Raw genomic sequence first — 17,474 nt, 5'->3', positions numbered from 1 at the left:
ATCTATCTATCTCTCTATCTATCTAATGTATCTAATCTATCTACGTCTATCTGTCCACACTTTCACCTCCGTCGTAGACAATAACCTCCCTAGCTTCCTCGGTCGCTCCCTCCCTGGCAATCCAGAATATCTGTGGCCATACGTCATGTCAGCCACCTCACGCTACCACTGCCAAGTTCATTGTCTATATTTATTCTCTGGAGCAAGCAGCTGTTCAGTCAAGCAGTCGTCTACAAGCCAAGGGGACAGCTATTCCCCAGACGCATAAAGATGAGCGGGAGCGCAGCCTGAGCACTATTGGTTTTCGGTCAAAAGTCAATCGTTGCGATGGCAGACAGTTGCAGTCCCCCGTTGTCGTCCTTCATCATGGATGAAGAAACGCTGAAGAGAAAACAGAAGGAGAAGTTAAAGAAACTGATGGCTACCGGTGGCAATCCGAGGCCTGCTCGTTCTCTCCTCTTCTTGACACTCAAGAATCCCTTCCGTCGGGCTTGCATCAGTATCGTGGAGTGGAAGTATCCTCATTTCAAGGCAAATGGATCAAACATGGATCTATTTGGATGAGTACACTTTGTTCGTTTTAAACTTGACTCATTGATTTTGGAGTGTGAATTTGAGTTTGAAAGAGGGGCTCATTTTGAAAAATGTCTTTTTCCTGCCGACACCAAAGCAATGTTTCTCATATAATACGGAATTTGAACGGATTCGGGTTCAATCAAAGTATGCGTGCGTGCTCCTATAAATGACATTCAGGCCATTTGAAATTATCATCCTCCTGGCCATTTTTGCCAACTGCGTAGCCCTCGCTGTGTACTTACCCATGCCTGAGGAAGACAGCAACATCACCAACAGCAATCTGGTGCGTCTGGTGCATGATTGTGTGTATTGTTGTTCTCGTCGTTGTCTGTTTACTCTTTTTCAAACAACTACAATCTTTGGTTTGCAGTAGCTACTAAATGTAGGATCAGGGACGCGAGCGTCAGTGAAAAGGAGTCCAAATGCCACACTTGGCGCTGCTCTGAACAAGAAAGATAAAACAGAAAACCAATGGGTGAAGTCTGCAAAAACATCAGACTGGTTTATTTTTCCTCCATTTGCGTGACGCCATTGTCATCGCGTGACCAACATGTTTTTATGAAGAACCATGGACTAAATGCCAGTGGTGCCCACCACTGTTCATCCTGTGCTCATATTGGCCTAGAGATATGAAATGATTGTTGGTGGAATGTGCCCTGTGGCTGCTGATCATTCCAACGTCTACTCTGCCCCTTGCGCTACGTCAGCTGGCACAGGCCTCGGCTTCCCCGTGACCCTGAATAGTACGAGGAGAAAAGGACGAATTGGATCAAATCTCGCTACACTCAGTACAGAACGGAATTGTAAGCACTGAGTTGCTGTCATTTCAAATTGTCCCTTGAGAAAATAATAAAATGGCTACTGTGCTGTTGTCACACGTCGGTCACCCGGAAAGAGCAACACACCACTGGTTATGTTTAATTGGACTGTCCGTCGCCTGTTGTTGTGCCACCAGCAGAGCGGCAGAGTAACAAGCCACCGCCACTTGTTTTGCTGAGATGTTATCGGTGCAGGCTTTGCTCGTTTTCATGCTTGAGCAACTCGCAAAGATAGTAAGACAGCAAGGGGGAGAAGGTTGTAAAGGAAGCAGATGAGAAAAGAAGGAGCGGTGCACAAAAAGAATGTGACTGCAGAAATATCTTCAGTGGCGTCTAAGATGCTGCTGAGGCAGGAGACAGGCAAAATGGGAAGCCTAGCATACCACGCATTTCTTATGCAAATGATTTGGTCACATTTCAACATTCATTTTCTAAACCGCTTAACCTTACGAGGGTAGAGGGCGTGCAGGAGCCTATTCCATCGGTCCGTACCCTGAACCGGTTGGCAACCAATATCGGGGCACATGCACGGCGGACAAGTTGGTATGGCCTACCGCGCATGTCTTTGGAGGACCTGGGGGAAATCCACACAGGCAGGCGGAGAACATGCAAACTCCACACAGGGAGGGCCGGAGGTGGAATGGAAGCCGCACCCCAACTGTGCTAACCGGTGGCGGCGCACTGCTCTGCAGTATTGCCAATGTCTTCCAGATGAAAAAGAAAGGGTTTGGAACTGCAGAGAATCCTTAATTAATTGAATTGGAATTTTGGAAATCAGATTTAATAGCCAGCCCTAGTCGCAACTCTTACTGATGCCGACATGCAACAGAATCAAACTTTTATTGTATAAATGCACAATGCTCCAAAAAATGGTGTCAGCAAAATAAAGCAACAAAAAATCCATCCAACACTCCAGATCCACTCGCTCGCCTTAGGGTGGCGCGATAATAAATAAATCATAGAAAACACTAGCAATACACAAAGTTGAATTCAAACAGAATCAGAACTACTGACACATTTTCAAATGGAATGCATGATCACTTGCAAGTTGCGAGGACAAGTCTACAAGGGCACGGATGGGCTCATGTAACTGCTTTATCCCCATGAAGGGCAGCGGGATAAGTGCGTCAGCGTGTTATGTATCGAAAATAGACTGCTACCATGCTCGCTGCGTAAAAGCAGAGCGCATGCCTTGCGCCGAAATGGGAGAGGCCATAAAAAACATTGCCATACACCGCGGCCTTGTATAAGTGACATGCATACACAGGATGGACTACAAGTTAGGCATAGGGCACCCCAGTGCCAGGTCCAAGGCAGATGAGCAACAGGTAGAGTGAGAGTAACAGGTAGGTAGAGATGGATTTAATCACGCCAATATAGTTATAGGAGTGAAATGGCTTCAACCCCTTTCCCATTTTGGCAAGTCAGGTGATGACAGGGCAGGAAATGCAAGGTACAAACAAGCTGATTGTATAACAACTACTAGTCTGGAGGCCTAAGAAAATGTTGTTGATTTTTGCGTGTGTGTGTGTGTGTAGTTTTTTTAATGTTGTAGTTAGCGTACCTTTTGTGCAGCGTTGTGATGGCGCGTGGTCTTTAACAGATGTCAACTAATCCTTTGTGAATGAAATCACATCATCATTTGTAAATAAGGTTGAGGTTGTGGTTGTTCTCAGTAGCATCACTTAGCAAGTATGTCATGCTTGTTGTCTTACAGGAAAGCCTGGAATACATTTTCCTCATCATCTTCTCTGTAGAATGTTTCCTGAAGATAATTGCCTATGGATTTCTTTTTCACGCCGATGCTTACTTAAGAAACTGCTGGAATATTTTAGACTTTGTTTGTGTGTCCGTTGGGTAAGTTTTGCTGGTTCCATTTATAGAACTGTGAAAACTATCCTTTAGAATTGTTACTTTTTATTTGTTTGTTGATCGTTTCCCTCATTTGAAAATGGGGATTCAATACATGCACATTCTTTGCTAGCTTTCAGCGCGTTTGCAAATCAAAAGTACCCGTCGATGTTGCATTTGTTAAAGCCGTACTTCATGTGCTATTTCAGACTCTTTACTGTGGCGGTTGATGCTATTCATCATATCAGTGGAGTTGAGCCTGTGGTTGGCGAAAAAGGTGGGGGTTTTGATATGAAAGCTCTGAGGGCTTTCAGAGTCCTTCGACCACTCAGACTGGTGTCTGGAGTCCCAAGTAAGTCCACCGCAGTCATGTCATCCACAACACACAACAGTTGATCACCTTGAGACGAGAAAAAGACTGAAAGATGGATGGCTTTTGTCTAAAATGAAGTGTGTTCCTCCTTAGGCCTGCAAGTGGTCATGAACTCCATCCTGAAGTCCCTGCTGCCCTTGTTTCACATAACCCTCCTGGTCTTTTTCATGGTCACCATCTACTCTATAATGGCTCTTGAGCTATTCAAATGTAAAATGCACAAGACCTGCTACTATACAGGCACTGGTATGCTGTACTTGTTTTTCCATATACCACACATGTATTGTAGGCTCGGCCGAGGCGATGTAGTTGTAGTTCCTGCATATGTAGAAGGTGTACCTACTTAAGGAAGTGACCTTCTCGCAATGTTGTCCTTACTCAGACATCGTTGCAACAGTGGAGAACGAGAAGCCCGCCCCATGCGCCCAAGCAGGCAACGGCCGTCGGTGCTCCATCAACGGCACAGAGTGTCGAGCCGGCTGGCCTGGCCCAAACCATGGCATCACTCACTTTGACAACTTGGGATTTTCCATGCTGACTGTGTACCAATGTATTACTACACAAGGGTGGACGGATGTTCTCTACTGGGTACGATGTGCGCTGTCGAAACATTTTGGGCTCAAATATGACCCGAAGCATTTAACAGGTGAATGATGCCATTGGAATGGAATGGCCCTGGATCTTTTTCACCACACTCATCCTGGTCGGTTCTTACTTTGTGCTCAACCTGGTTCTCGGTGTGCTTAGTGGGTAAGGACTTTTGAAGCCTTGGAACCTTATGAATGATGATTTTCCCATTCACCCACTCCTGATCTTTGTCTTGTCTTCTTTCTCGCTCGCTAGTGAGTTCACCAAAGAACGAGAGAAAGCCAAGTCCCGGGGTGAGTTTCAGAAGCTGAGGGAGACCCAGCAGCTGGATGAGGACTTGAAGGGTTATATGGAATGGATCACCCAAGCTGAAGTCATGGATAATGACAATGAAGGCCAGAGTAAGGCCTACACAATTAAGCTGTAGAAATCAATACTGTTGACAACGCAGGAAAGGAAGCAATAGCACTAAACGGAGGCCATATTTGGTGGTCACAATGCCAGGGCTAACTGTATGGAAATGTATTATTCTATTCAGGTTTGCTCCCCACTGAAAATGGAGGATCAGAGGCAGGAAGTGGCGGTAAAATGGACACAATGCAGTTGATCATCTATTACTAGTAAGTAAGGTTCCTATCAGTGGCGGCTGGTGGAATTTTCTCCACGGCGGACATTATATACTTGTGAAATATAATCAAATATGTAGTATGCAAATGAATGAATGCAAATCTGTAAATGCAAATCTGTTCTTAATTACATTAAAGGAAAAAAAAAGACAATAAAACAAATTTTGGAAAAGTCTTGCAACAAGGTCTTGATGAGGATTTAAAAGCCACTGCTATTTTGCTCACATATTGACGACTTGGTCTTATTCACTCAGCTAAACTAAGCTAAGCTAAGCTAAGCTAAACGGAAGCACTCTTTACTGACCAGCTGCCACTGTCCACAGCTGTTTTTTTTCCTTCCTGTATAGATGCATTCCCTTTCTTCTTCTTCACATTTGCACAGTAAACAGGCTCGCAAGTGGAACCGTTGGTTACGCCGTAAATGCCTAGCGTATGTTAAGTCCAAACTTTTCTACTGGTGGGTGATTACGCTGGTCTTCTTCAATACACTTGCTATTGCGACAGAACACCACAAGCAGTCTGAAGGGCTCACCAACTGGCAAGGTCAGAGCAACGCTTCCCTGACACTTTTGCATGAATCCATTTGGGCCATTTAACACACACTCTTGGTCATCACTTTTGCTCCAAAACCACAATCACTTGCAGATGGGTTGCCTTTGAATAGCTTTGTTTTGTTTTGTTTTTTTCCAACTTTGGGCTTGTATCCAGTTACTCACTGACTTCAAACTAGGTATATTCTGTATCTGTTCTTAAGCCCTTTCAATATTTGCCTGACGAGATCAATCAATATATGATTTCTATTATTATCATTCATTTTCATTTGGCATTTTCTATTTCCTAGGGATCAAGTGTAAAAGAATAAGCAGACAATGTGATTCATTCCAAAATGTGATGATGTCATTGTTGATTTGGATCCAAATAATGGAAAGCATATCTTTTTTTAATGTCTAATTCTAAAACTCTTGAAATTCTGCTCTTGTCATGCCCCGGGCATTCCTTGACATTGCGGGCCGCGCAGACAACACCAATACTCTACTGCTGGCCATGTTTTCCCTGGAGATGTTTATGAAGATGTACGCGCTTGGCTTGCCGTCGTACTTCATGTCCCTCTTCAATCGTTTTGACTGCTTTGTGGTGACCACCGGCATTACGGAGCTCATCCTGGTCCAAATGAACATCATGTCGGTCATGGGTATCTCCGTGCTGCGCTGCATCCGCCTGCTACGCTTGCTCAAAGTCACCAGGTAAATGAGCTGAAGTACGACGTAGAACACATTCCAGTAGAACAACGACCTCATGTATATGGTTGCTATACTTTTTAGATACTGGACATCTCTGAGTAATTTGGTAGCTTCCCTCTTGAACTCAGTCCGCTCCATCGCCTGCTTGCTGCTCCTGCTTTTCCTCTTCATCGTCATCTTCTCCCTGCTGGGTATGCAGGTGTTTGGAGGAAAGTTCAACTTTTCGGACCAACCGAAACCCCGCAGCACTTTTGATAGCTTCCCTCAAGCCCTCATTACTGTTTTCCAGGTACGGGAAGAAGAAGGAATGACGGTTTTGCTTCGAGGGCTCTATTGCTGATCATTGCTAGCAGCTGGTAAATGATGTGTTTCAGATTCTTACAGGTGAGGATTGGAACGCCGTCATGTATGACGGCATCATGGCGCACGGGGGACCCAGCATGCCTGGAATCCTCGTCAGCATTTACTTTGTCATCCTGTTTGTTTGTGGAAATTGTATCCTTTGCGTTTGCCTGCATGCTCATCATCACCCAAATGTGAAATGGTATTCTTTGACCAGAAAATGCTTCAGTCATTCTTTTAAACGTCTTCCTGGCCATTGCGGTCGATAATTTGGCGGAGGCCGAGTCTTTGACTTTGGCACAGAAGGAGAAAGCAGAGGATAAGAAGAAAAAGAAAGTACTCAGGTTAATCTACCTTGATGCATGCATGCATGCAATGTTCTGTGACGGACTGACCGACCGATCGACCGACCGACCGACTTTCCATCGCTGATATAAAAAACGAAGCGATCCTCTGAATCTCCTGCTCCATAGGACCAACTTGCCCAACAAGACTTCTGAGGAAAAAGCAAATCTTGCAAAGAAATTAGCCGAGCAGAAAGCCAAGGGTGTTGAGGGCTTCCCCACGACTGCTCGAGTAAGAGAGTTTTAGGCAAACCGAAAATGTGTTTCACTGCTTTGTGTATTCATCCAATTCTTAACTTTCAGCTCAAAGTCGATGAGTTTGAGTCAAACGTGAATGAAATCAAAGACCCTTTCCCTCCAGCTGACTTTCCTGGTAAACAATGCTTCAATATTTGCATGGAAAAAAAGACATGCTAATCCCCCTTCCCGTGTTACTTAGGTGACGATGAAGAAGAGGACCCTGAGATCCCGGAAAGTCCGAGACCCCGTCCGATGGCTGATCTTCAGTTAAAGGAAGAAGCGGTACCGATGCCAGAAGCCAGTTCGTTTTTCATCTTTGGGCCACAAAACAAGTACGATCTTGTCGATTGCTGACATTCACAAAATGTCAGCAAAGAAATACAAATGAATGATGATCCTAGACGAGAGGCAATAAAGCTTGCTCCCTCTCAGCTGCGCTTCCAGCACTCCTATTGATTATTTTCACTGTAATTGCTACCTACCTATATGTGGTTGAAGTCAAATTGAATTCCATAATGTTGACTCTGACAATTGCTGAACCTTTCTGTATTTCCAAACCCTGTTCTTTTTTAGGTTCCGCAAACTGTGCCATCGCATCATAAATGCAACCACATTCACCAACATCATCCTCCTTTTCATCCTTCTGTCATCCGTTTCCTTAGCGGCTGAGGATCCCATAGACCCCATGTCCTTCAGAAACCAGGTGATGAACAGTACGCATGTGTCGGCTGCGCAACTCGCAAACGTTTCATTCACACAATTGCAATTGACGTGAAACAGGTGTTGGCGTATGCTGATATCGTCTTCACGTCAGTGTTTACAGCAGAGATTGTACTCAAGGTAGTAAAAACATCCAAATTCAATATAGTGACCAAACCAAAACGCTCAGTTCTTGCGTTCACCGCTTTTCAGATGACAACGTATGGCGCATTTCTGCACAAAGGCTCTTTCTGCCGGAACTCATTCAACATTTTGGATCTACTGGTCGTCAGCGTATCATTACTCTCCATGGGAATGGAGTAGGTGGATTCCAAAAACGCCTCAATTCTTCCAGTTCAAACTTCTGTAATTCTGTCATTCTCAACCTAGATCCAGTGCCATCTCCGTGGTTAAGATCCTGAGGGTGTTGAGGGTACTTCGACCGCTGAGAGCTATTAATCGAGCCAAGGGTCTCAAGGTATGGGGCTGGAAATGATGGGATGGCAAGCTTTGGGTTCATCGGGTATTCAAGTGTTTTTCATTTCATTGGATGTCCAGCATGTGGTCCAGTGTGTGTTTGTTGCCGTCAAGACCATCGGGAACATTGTTCTGGTGACCATGCTGCTCGACTTCATGTTTGCCTGCATTGGAGTTCAGCTTTTCAAGGTAATCCTACGGCAATGAAGGATAGCATTCTTTTACCGTTGTTTCACTTGATACGCTGTACGTCGGTCGACACCTTCGATTGCTGAAAATCTTTTGTGCAACACTTTATCAGGGAAAGTTCTATTCCTGCACAGACCCAGACAAAATGACTGAAGAAGAATGCAAGTAAGCAAGCACATTGCTGTAAATATAAAGCATGGTGAAATGAGATTGGCTTGCGCTGCTGATGGATATGGGATAATAGCGCAGACAATGAAACCCAAGCATAACTCAGAAGCAAGCAGAGCGCAATATCGGTGTTCCAAAGTCCTTTACCTTTGTTACTCAGAGGTTGGTATATAAAGTATCAGGAAGGAGCACTTTACGAGATGGAGGTCCGCAAGAGGGAATGGACCAACTCAGAGCTCAACTTTGATAACATCTTCAACGGGATGCTGGCGCTCTTCACCATTTCCACATTTGAAGGATGGCCCAAGTAAGTCACCATCATAAGATGGACAAATGCACATAATGACCACTGAAATACCTTCTGTCTGTCTGTCTGTCTGTCTTTCTTTCCTTCTTTCCTTCTTTCCTTCTTTCCTTCTTTCCTTCTTTCCTTCTTTCCTTCTTTTCTTCCTTCCTTCCTTCCTTCCTTCCTTCAGGATCCTTCACAAAGCCATCGATTCAAACACGGAGGATCAAGGGCCAGTGTACAACAACCGAGTCGCCATCTCAATCTTCTTTATCATCTACCTCATCCTTATTGCCTTTTTCATGATGAACATATTTGTTGGTTTCGTCATCGTCACCTTCCAGGAGCAAGGAGAGCAAGAGTATAAAAACTGTGAGCTTGACAAAAACCAGGTATGTTCAGCAGCACACTCGCGTGTCCCAAAACGACATAGCCCATTTCTTTTTCACCTCTCCATGGATGCCCGCTTCAAAGAGTTCAATGACATGACTTGAATGATTTCTCCAGCGCCAGTGCGTGCAGTACGCTCTCAAGGCCCGACCGCTGCGGTGTTATATTCCCAAGAACCCATACCAATATCAAGTGTGGTACATTGTCACTTCCTGCTACTTTGAATACCTTATGTTCCTTCTTATAATGCTCAACACCATGTGCCTGGGAATGCAGGTATGTACACATTATACAAGTTCTTGTGATATCTCTGCATTGCTCCTTTTGCCTAATTCCATCCAAGGCAACTATTACGATACAAGACTATCATTTCGACTCAATTCATTCGATTCGTTCATTTGTCTTGAGTAACAAACTATGATAGCTCATTTGAAAAGTATCCAAGTGATTGCTTCCATTCCCTCGTGATATGATGAGCTCAAATCTTTTTTACAAAATGGACCTTACCTTACAGATTTGTGTTTGGCCTTTGACCCACAGCACTGTAATCAGTCCGACCATGTTTCCCACCTATCCGACATGCTAAATGTCATTTTTACTGTGCTCTTCACTGTGGAGATGATCCTGAAACTGATGGCCTTCAAAGCTAAGGTTAGTCGAAATTGGTGACATTGCACATGCCATCAACACATGGCCTCGTAATGATTTAGAAGGAGGCACTACTTGATTGACCTTTTGAACAATACAAATGAATGCTAATAATCCCACATTCTGGTTTTGCCTTAGGGCTACTTTGGAGACCCCTGGAATGTTTTTGACTTTGTCATCGTCATTGGAAGTGTCGTGGATGTGATTCTGAGTGAAATCGATGTGAGTATTTCACCTTATTTAGCTGAATTTCTACTCGCGTCTGTGCTCTGTTTTGTTGGTCATCAATTTGTTGTGTTTTTGTGTTGTGGGACAAACCGTATGAAGACCAAAGTCCAATTTCTTTTGACTTGATTTTTGCCCTACAGGCAGCACTGGTGTCCTCTGGAGGGCTCTACTGTCTCCATGGCTGTGATGTAACTATAGCAATGCATTGTGATTGCACGTAGACTGTCAAATGCATACATTGTAGATCCTATAGTGCACTGTACATTTTGGCAACAAGAAAGAAAACAAACATTTCCTTTGCAGGCAGTGGATCCGATGCAAGCAATTGCGGTGAGTCGGAATCCAATGGAGTGGTCGCCCAGGAGTGTTGCGGACTGCTCTTACTATTTCTCTCTTTTTAGTCTTCGGAGAATATGAGCGTGTCAATCACGTTCTTCAGACTGTTTCGTGTTATGCGTCTCGTGAAACTTTTGAATCGCTCTGAAGGAATAAGGAATCTCCTATGGACCTTCATCAAATCCCTTCAGGTTAGTTCCATTGTTGTCTTCTATTGTACTAAGCCCTCCAAATATCCATCTTGAGATGAGAAAGTGACAAGATCAAAAGGTCATCTGGGTGACATCTTGAAAAGCACTCTTAAGCTTTTGTGGAGAGAGGCTAATCAAAAACCTCATAGGAGAGGAAAACCAGTGGCGGTGTACGATTCCACAAGAGCGTGGGAATCCTCTGCACAATTATGGCAAAAGCAATGCAGCAAATTCTTTTCGAATTGACCAGAGCTGGAATGGACTTGGCTCAGTATCTACTATTTGGATGAAGTCGGGTGAAACAACCCGACTAATCCCCGAAAAGTGGTGTGCCAGTAGGTATACCAGCCATGTTAGACAACGGATGTTGAATTGAATCGATAAGGCTGTTGCTGTTTGGCTTGATTGCTCTTTTTCTTCTAGGCTCTTCCCTACGTGGCCCTGCTGATTCTAATGCTGTTCTTCATATATGCTGTTGTTGGAATGCAGGTACGTGCGCTTGCCAAATCTCGCTTTGACAAGATTGAACTGACTTTGATGGCAATTTCTCTCCAGATATTTGGTAAAATCGCTTTGGTTGATGGCACGTACATCAACAGGAACAATAACTTCCAGACCTTTCCACAGGCTGTGCTGCTCTTATTCAGGTCGGTGCTAGAATTCAAAGTGGCGAGACAAAAAGCGCTATTCTTCTTTTATCAAGTAACAATAAGACATGCACCAGAAAGAGCTGGCCATTTAGCTGGAGAGGAGAATGTCGGCCTTTCTGCTGTGTGATAGCAGTAGAAGATCAAAGGATGGAACCCGGCCATGACCCCTTTAGCGTTTACAAACAATTACATGATGGATGGAAATGGAGACTACACGAAGAAGGCACACGGCATGCTAGCAGCATACAGCTTCACTTGGTAGCTCCAAGACTGCCACACTAGCAATCCAGATGAATTCAGATTTAGTTTGATTTGGACATCATTCAGACGCTGACCTACGATGAATGAAATGATCCAATCAAGTGGCGTTGCCAGCAGGTCCGCTGGTCACATTTGTTGCTTTGCAGATGTGCCACAGGTGAAGCCTGGCATGAAGTGATGCTCGCAAGTATGTATGGCAAGAAATGCGACGCCAAATCAGATTACCTACCTGGAGAAGAGTTCACCTGTGGATCCAACTTTGCCATCATCTACTTCTTGAGTTTCTACATGCTTTGCGCTTTTCTGGTGAGATGGAGGAAAAATCCGTTGGATCAGCCACACATTATTCAGCCATGAAAAAAAAATCTGTCCACATAGTCTGTGTATTAGGTAGCTTAACGGCGCTTAACGCTCACTGGAACCGTCGTTTTGATCTTTTGTCACCTCTAATGGCAATGTTGCTCATCTCATTAACAGATTATAAACCTGTTTGTGGCTGTCATTATGGATAACTTTGACTATCTGACCCGTGATTGGTCCATTCTGGGGCCCCAGCACTTGGATGAGTTCAAGAAAATATGGGCAGAATATGACCCAGAGGCCACGTAAGTGTCATTGCTAACTGATGCTATACGTACGACATAGGTACGCACGTATGTGGTCAAAAGAGAGCTTTGGAAAAACGCTGGCTGAACTGGTGAACTTGACTTGATGTCATTGCGTTCTGTCAGACACGTGGGCTGACACATATGGCCATTTTACTGAATTGGGTATGAAGTTTGCGTGTTTGATCTGTTAAAGCAGGCGCCCTCACACATTCCAAAACATGCAACACTTTAATGCTTGATTGTGTACACGTGCCTTGCTGTGCATGGGCTGTGGTAAGTGACGTCACAAATGCATCGGTCCATTGATTCCTGTTTCAACTCGTCCTTGTATTTTTGTGTTCCCCCCTAGGGGGCGTATCAAGCATCTGGATGTAGTGACCCTTCTACGGAGAATCCCCCCACCTTTGGGTTTTGGCAAGTTTTGTCCCCATCGTATTGCCTGCAAGGTACGCACACATCGAAGAGGCACGCACAAACATTGGCCCAAAGAGAGCAAGATGGATGAAAAAGGTTTTGGTTTTGGGATATATCCACTGAAAGAGCACTTTGCACTTTTTCATTGAGTTGAAATGCAAAACCAATCACGTTTTTGACAGGCATACCGAACGTTAAATGGCGAATACAATTTTGGTAAACAACTTGATGAAACCTCAAAATGAAGATAAGGAAAAGTGGTCAGATGGTTGCCAAGAGCTGTATAGCAACTACAGTCACAGGAACTCCTTGCAAATAATGCTTGTGTTGTACCACTGACAAGGAAGCTTTGTCCTACTCAACCGCCACGCCAACAAATACGGATATTGGTGACAACAGTCCCGGAAAAGAAGGAACGCATCTTTCTTGCAAAAAGGCACTCATGATACAAGTGGAGCGGTCGTACCAATGAGTGTGTACCTGGCCACCGGCCGCTTCTTTTGAGTACAAGTAGAGGGAGTCGGGGTACTACGAGCAGCACACTTTGCACATGCGGCGCTTGACGGACCGAGTCAAGCAGGCTTTAAATAGGGAAGTTGACTGGCTGGGAACAAGTGACGGTGAATAGCGTGATTGCAGGGGCGTGGCTGAGAGTGACTTGGATTTGCCAGCTCTGGTTGTGACACAACAGATAAATACACATCAATAAAAAAAGAAATCAAAGTAAAGACAAGCATGATCTACTTTTGAATCTAAATGTCAAAATGAAAGACAAAGAAAAATGAATCCAAAGTATGACAGATGTATTTTTTTCTTTTTCCTTATGATGCAGAGGCTCGTCTCCATGAACATGCCGCTCAACAGTGATGGAACAGTCACCTTCAACGCAACGCTCTTTGCCCTGGTTAGAACTGCACTGAAAATAAAGACGGAAGGTTTTTCATTTCTATTCTTTCTTTCATTCCTTTTCTTTTTTTTTTTTGATACAACTTATACATATTGACTCATTTTCCAGGTAATTTTGAACAAGCCAACGAGGAGCTGAGAGCAATTATTAAGAAGATCTGGAAGCGTACTAGTATGAAACTGCTGGACCAGGTCATTCCACCGATAGGAGGTTAGCGTGAAGACCGACGCTTCATGTATGACAGTACATTTCAAATTATTACAGAGAAAAACGAGGTGGAATGATAATACTGACAAATAGAGATGGTCACTGTTATGCATTTTTGAAAAGACATTTGGAGTTATTGGTATCACCTTTGACTTGACTACGGTACTAGGAAGCAATTGTTAATAACTCATTTCTTGCTTTCTCTTCTGTTTACTGTCAGATGATGAAGTGACTGTGGGAAAATTCTATGCGACATTTTTAATTCAGGATTATTTCAGGAAAATGAAAAAAAGACAGGAGGAATATTATGGTTACAGGCCAACAAAGAAAAGCGCCACAAATGAGATACAGGCAAGTATAGTTCATTGTACGTATATGTCAGAAAGAAACAAGGACAACCATGACTATTTCTTATACTGATGCCATAACTCCAGATACTATATCCTTCAGGCAGGACTTCGAAACATTGAGGAGGAGGCTGCTCCGGAGCTCCATCGAACCATCTCTGGTGATCTACTAAATGAAGATGAGATGGACAGAGTTACTGATGAAGCTGTAGAAGAAATCTTCAGGGTAAGTGTTCGGGTGTGTGTGCGTGTGTGTGTGTGTGTGTGCGTGTGTGTGTGTGTGTGTGTATGTGTAAGTCTTTTACAAATTCTATGCAATGCACAATCTGATTCAATAATTGTAAATATGAATGTTTTTATTTCAATGTCAAATAATTAGCTGTTTTTCCAAAGAGCTATTTGTGGCATTTGTGACTGACTGACTGTAAATCAATATGACAATTCCTTGGCAAAACAGAGGCAAGGCGGTCTTTTTGGAAACCATTCTGATCCCTTTGCCATGGAGACTGATATGACCAGTGGCAACCAGGCTACAAGTCAACGGCCACTGCAAATGGCAGAAGGGATCACTAATGATCACGCGAAAGGTATGGATTCAATGCATGCTTGAATTCTGCAGCATATAAAAAACAAAACAAAACACCAGCAGCAAAATGATTGCATGTTCAGGCCAAATGATTGACTTGACCCTTGCATAAGACTCTGCTACTCCGCTACTTTGCTTGAAGAGAAATGACTCTTGGATGGCTTTTACTTACTTCCTTGGCCTGAACTCATCGCCACTCGATGAACTTTCAATTTGTTTTGGTTCTCAAAAGTATTCTTTTTAACCTCAGTTTCACACTTCTTTTGACAGAAACAGCCGGGAGAAATGAGCCACGTTCAGCAAATTAAGAAAGCAGTTTTGAAAGAAGAAAAGTGAAGCAACTTGTTGCAATGGCAGCCTTTGTGTGGCTACTACAGTGAACTGCTTTATTTATATATTTTTGTTTGTTTTGTTTTTATTTCTGGCCTATACTGGATGTACAAAGCTGTCGGAAAGTGAAAAATGCATTTCCTTGGCCAATTTGAATTGAGTAGTGACCACTGTGACTGGATTTGAAAGTCCCCTTTGTTGTTTTCAAAACAACTTTGCTCGTTGAGGTTGTGTGCTTCAGATAGGTGCAGTTTGACCACTGTGACTTGATTTGAAAGTCCCCTTTGTTGTTTTCCAAACAACTTTACTAGTTGAGGTTTTGTGCTTGAGATAAGTGCAGTTTGTCCAGGGCCTCTTCTAGCTGCCTGGTGTCTGAGGGGTCCAGAAAGATGGCAAAATGGAGCCATTCCAACTCCAACCCCCCAGACAGCTATGAGACATGATGATAAACACAGTGAGGACAAAAAAACACATCTATGGTTCTACTCAACAAATGCCAACACGAGCGACTATCTCAATAAAGCCGCTAAAAGAAACCTAGCAGTATCAACGACAATAAAAAGTGGGCGGAGGCTGGTGTGATAATGCTGGAATTCCACTAGAGAGCAGTCATGATATAGCCAAAAGAAAGCGAAGGTGAGCGAGCGAGCGAGCGCTTGACTGCTTCGGTCAATGATCACGTGTCGAAATTGACACTGTATGAAGTATTCGTTGGGCCTTGATTTGGAGAATCGGCCTGAATGGAATTGAAGGCATTGATTTCAATTGTAACAAAATGGACAGTGTTTCTTACAGTGGATAACAAAGGAATCCTTTTGGTTAAGCCCACAGAGGTCAATCTGTTTGTAAAAGCATCCAATAAAGCCATTAAAGGCTCAAATTCTTGATTGGGATCTGAGTTGAATGCAGAGATGGCATTTATAAAGAAACTATTTTCGAGTCTGTTTGTTTTTCCACTTGTGTCATGTCTGTTTGATGGCGGAATTTCTAACAGGTCTCTCTGATTTCATAAAAACACCACAGAGGTTTGTCATTTCAGGCTGGAGCACCATTTTCATTTTCTGCACACTTGCATTGTCCACATTTTATCTGCAAGATTCTATGTTGAAAATATTCACTTGTCAGTGTGCGGCAGATTACAAGCGACAAAACCACTTTTCACATTTCTTCAAGGCTATTGTTAAAGTTGCGCCTGGGCAACATGGAGCCGGCTTGATTGTAATTACAGAAGTCCTTGTAATGATGTCATCAATAGAAATTGAGTGTTCCTAAAAGAGATACAAATCACATCTGATAGTTTTGTGGAAGTGAAAAAGAACAAATTCATATTTTTTGTCATCATTACAGCTCATCCACACAAACACACCATTTTTTAACGAGTGAAATAATGACTGGGATTGTGCAATACGTTTCATGGCAGCACTTTAGAGAATTCTTACGGCAACGCTGCCGACTCGACTGAGACATTTGAGTCCATTTGCAAAGCAAACACAGCAGGTGCAGGACATGTCAAAAGCAGTATCAAAGAAGAGTATCAAAATGAAAGAGATCTTAAATACATATCTGCCGTCAACATCGCTTTTTTCAAAAGGTTGTCCACGGCAACGTAGCCAAAGCACAAGGGCTTCTGATCGGATAGACTAGAAATATTGATCCGATTCGGACTTTGTTGACAGGGCCGTTACTCCATTTGTTTGGTGGCAATATCCAAAAGGAATGGGGCTCTGTGGGGATGGGACTTTGTAATGTAGCTGTGAAAATCGTTATCTGCTTCCTCTTGTCATTCTCTGTTGGCAGTGACATTTTCCAGGTGAGCGATACATTTGGCCTTTCACGATGGGACCACTTGGTGTCCGTGCAATTTCATCCAGGCAAAAATAATCAAGGCATGACATTTCGTCCTCTTTTGAGCCCTGGAATGGGTTTTGTCTCAAGAAGACTTCAAATGACAAACGTCGGGAAGAATAACAAGTGGCAAACTCGAGGCATTATGTCTAGCACTATGATGAATGAATAATGATTGAAAAGGCTCCGCTCTGCTCTGCTCTGCTGATAGTTGCTTGCTTGACATTTGAGTGCACCCCCACCTTACTGGCTATCCATCAAGATGTTTTATTACTAAAAGCACTTGGTGTGAGCGTGCGTGCGTGCGTGCGTGCTTCAACTGTCATTTGCCGACTGCTCCAACCAATCAAACACCATGCAGACAACAGCGCCCATGTGTGCTAGACAGTGATGACATGTCTCACACACACACACACACACACACACACACACACACGCACACATCTGTCACACAACCACTGTGACTCATACATCTTCATTAATTATGAAAACATGACTTCTAATTGTAAAATGACAACAGTCCTAATTTGATTCCAAGTAATAGCTTAATCGTAATTCCCCGGCCAAACTTTTGAGTGATGTGGCAACTCTTAAAGTCTTCCTTCAAGGTTAATGGCCTCCCTCCAGGCTTTAACATTCCCCTCGTAGCCCCATAATGCTCACTCTTTGGGCCTGGGGTACAAATATATTCTATTCAAGGTGCTCCAG

At 43.6% G+C, this 17,474-nt stretch overlaps 1 protein-coding gene across 3 annotated transcripts; it reads left to right on the top strand.

The window, feature by feature from the left end:
* The first annotated feature begins 215 nt into the window (after window positions 1–215).
* LOC133162524 (dihydropyridine-sensitive L-type skeletal muscle calcium channel subunit alpha-1-like) lies at window positions 216–15,860 on the top strand. 3 transcript variants are annotated; one of them, XM_061291756.1, is made up of 42 exons: window positions 216–515; window positions 754–859; window positions 3,112–3,251; window positions 3,455–3,597; window positions 3,712–3,864; window positions 4,001–4,206; window positions 4,265–4,368; window positions 4,462–4,607; window positions 4,745–4,826; window positions 5,215–5,375; window positions 5,851–6,076; window positions 6,155–6,362; window positions 6,448–6,568; window positions 6,645–6,759; window positions 6,889–6,991; window positions 7,063–7,132; window positions 7,199–7,331; window positions 7,573–7,702; window positions 7,780–7,839; window positions 7,912–8,018; window positions 8,089–8,176; window positions 8,257–8,364; window positions 8,477–8,529; window positions 8,693–8,839; window positions 9,009–9,210; window positions 9,326–9,484; window positions 9,749–9,859; window positions 9,995–10,078; window positions 10,225–10,272; window positions 10,388–10,414; window positions 10,486–10,611; window positions 11,035–11,100; window positions 11,167–11,258; window positions 11,669–11,828; window positions 12,000–12,127; window positions 12,480–12,576; window positions 13,377–13,479; window positions 13,560–13,661; window positions 13,879–14,013; window positions 14,113–14,231; window positions 14,463–14,592; window positions 14,862–15,860. In XM_061291756.1, the coding sequence occupies exons 1-42, from the start codon at window positions 328–330 to the stop codon at window positions 14,897–14,899; spliced, it is 5,025 nt and encodes a 1,674-aa protein (XP_061147740.1). In that variant the 5' UTR covers window positions 216–327; the 3' UTR covers window positions 14,900–15,860. The 3 variants fall into 3 exon arrangements, with proteins under 3 accessions (XP_061147740.1, XP_061147739.1, XP_061147741.1); XM_061291755.1 differs by having other exon boundaries at window positions 7,780–8,018; XM_061291757.1 differs by lacking the exons at window positions 216–515; window positions 754–859 and adding an exon at window positions 2,676–2,847 and having other exon boundaries at window positions 7,780–8,018.
* The last annotated feature ends 1,614 nt before the right edge of the window (window positions 15,861–17,474 follow it).

Source organism: Syngnathus typhle, linkage group LG11, assembly GCF_033458585.1.
Source record: "Syngnathus typhle isolate RoL2023-S1 ecotype Sweden linkage group LG11, RoL_Styp_1.0, whole genome shotgun sequence".
NCBI lineage: Eukaryota > Metazoa > Chordata > Actinopteri > Syngnathiformes > Syngnathidae > Syngnathus > Syngnathus typhle.
This window is presented reverse-complemented; position numbering and strand designations above follow the sequence as displayed.

Coding starts and splice junctions, on each gene's coding strand:
- LOC133162524 (XM_061291755.1), top strand. CDS start 328: ATGGCAGACAGTTGCAGTCCCCCGTTGTCGTCCTTCATCATGGATGAA. Junction 8,365..8,476: donor TTGGAGTTCAGCTTTTCAAG/GTAATCCTACGG, acceptor ACACTTTATCAG/GGAAAGTTCTATTCCTGCAC. Junction 11,259..11,668: donor GCTGTGCTGCTCTTATTCAG/GTCGGTGCTAGA, acceptor GTTGCTTTGCAG/ATGTGCCACAGGTGAAGCCT.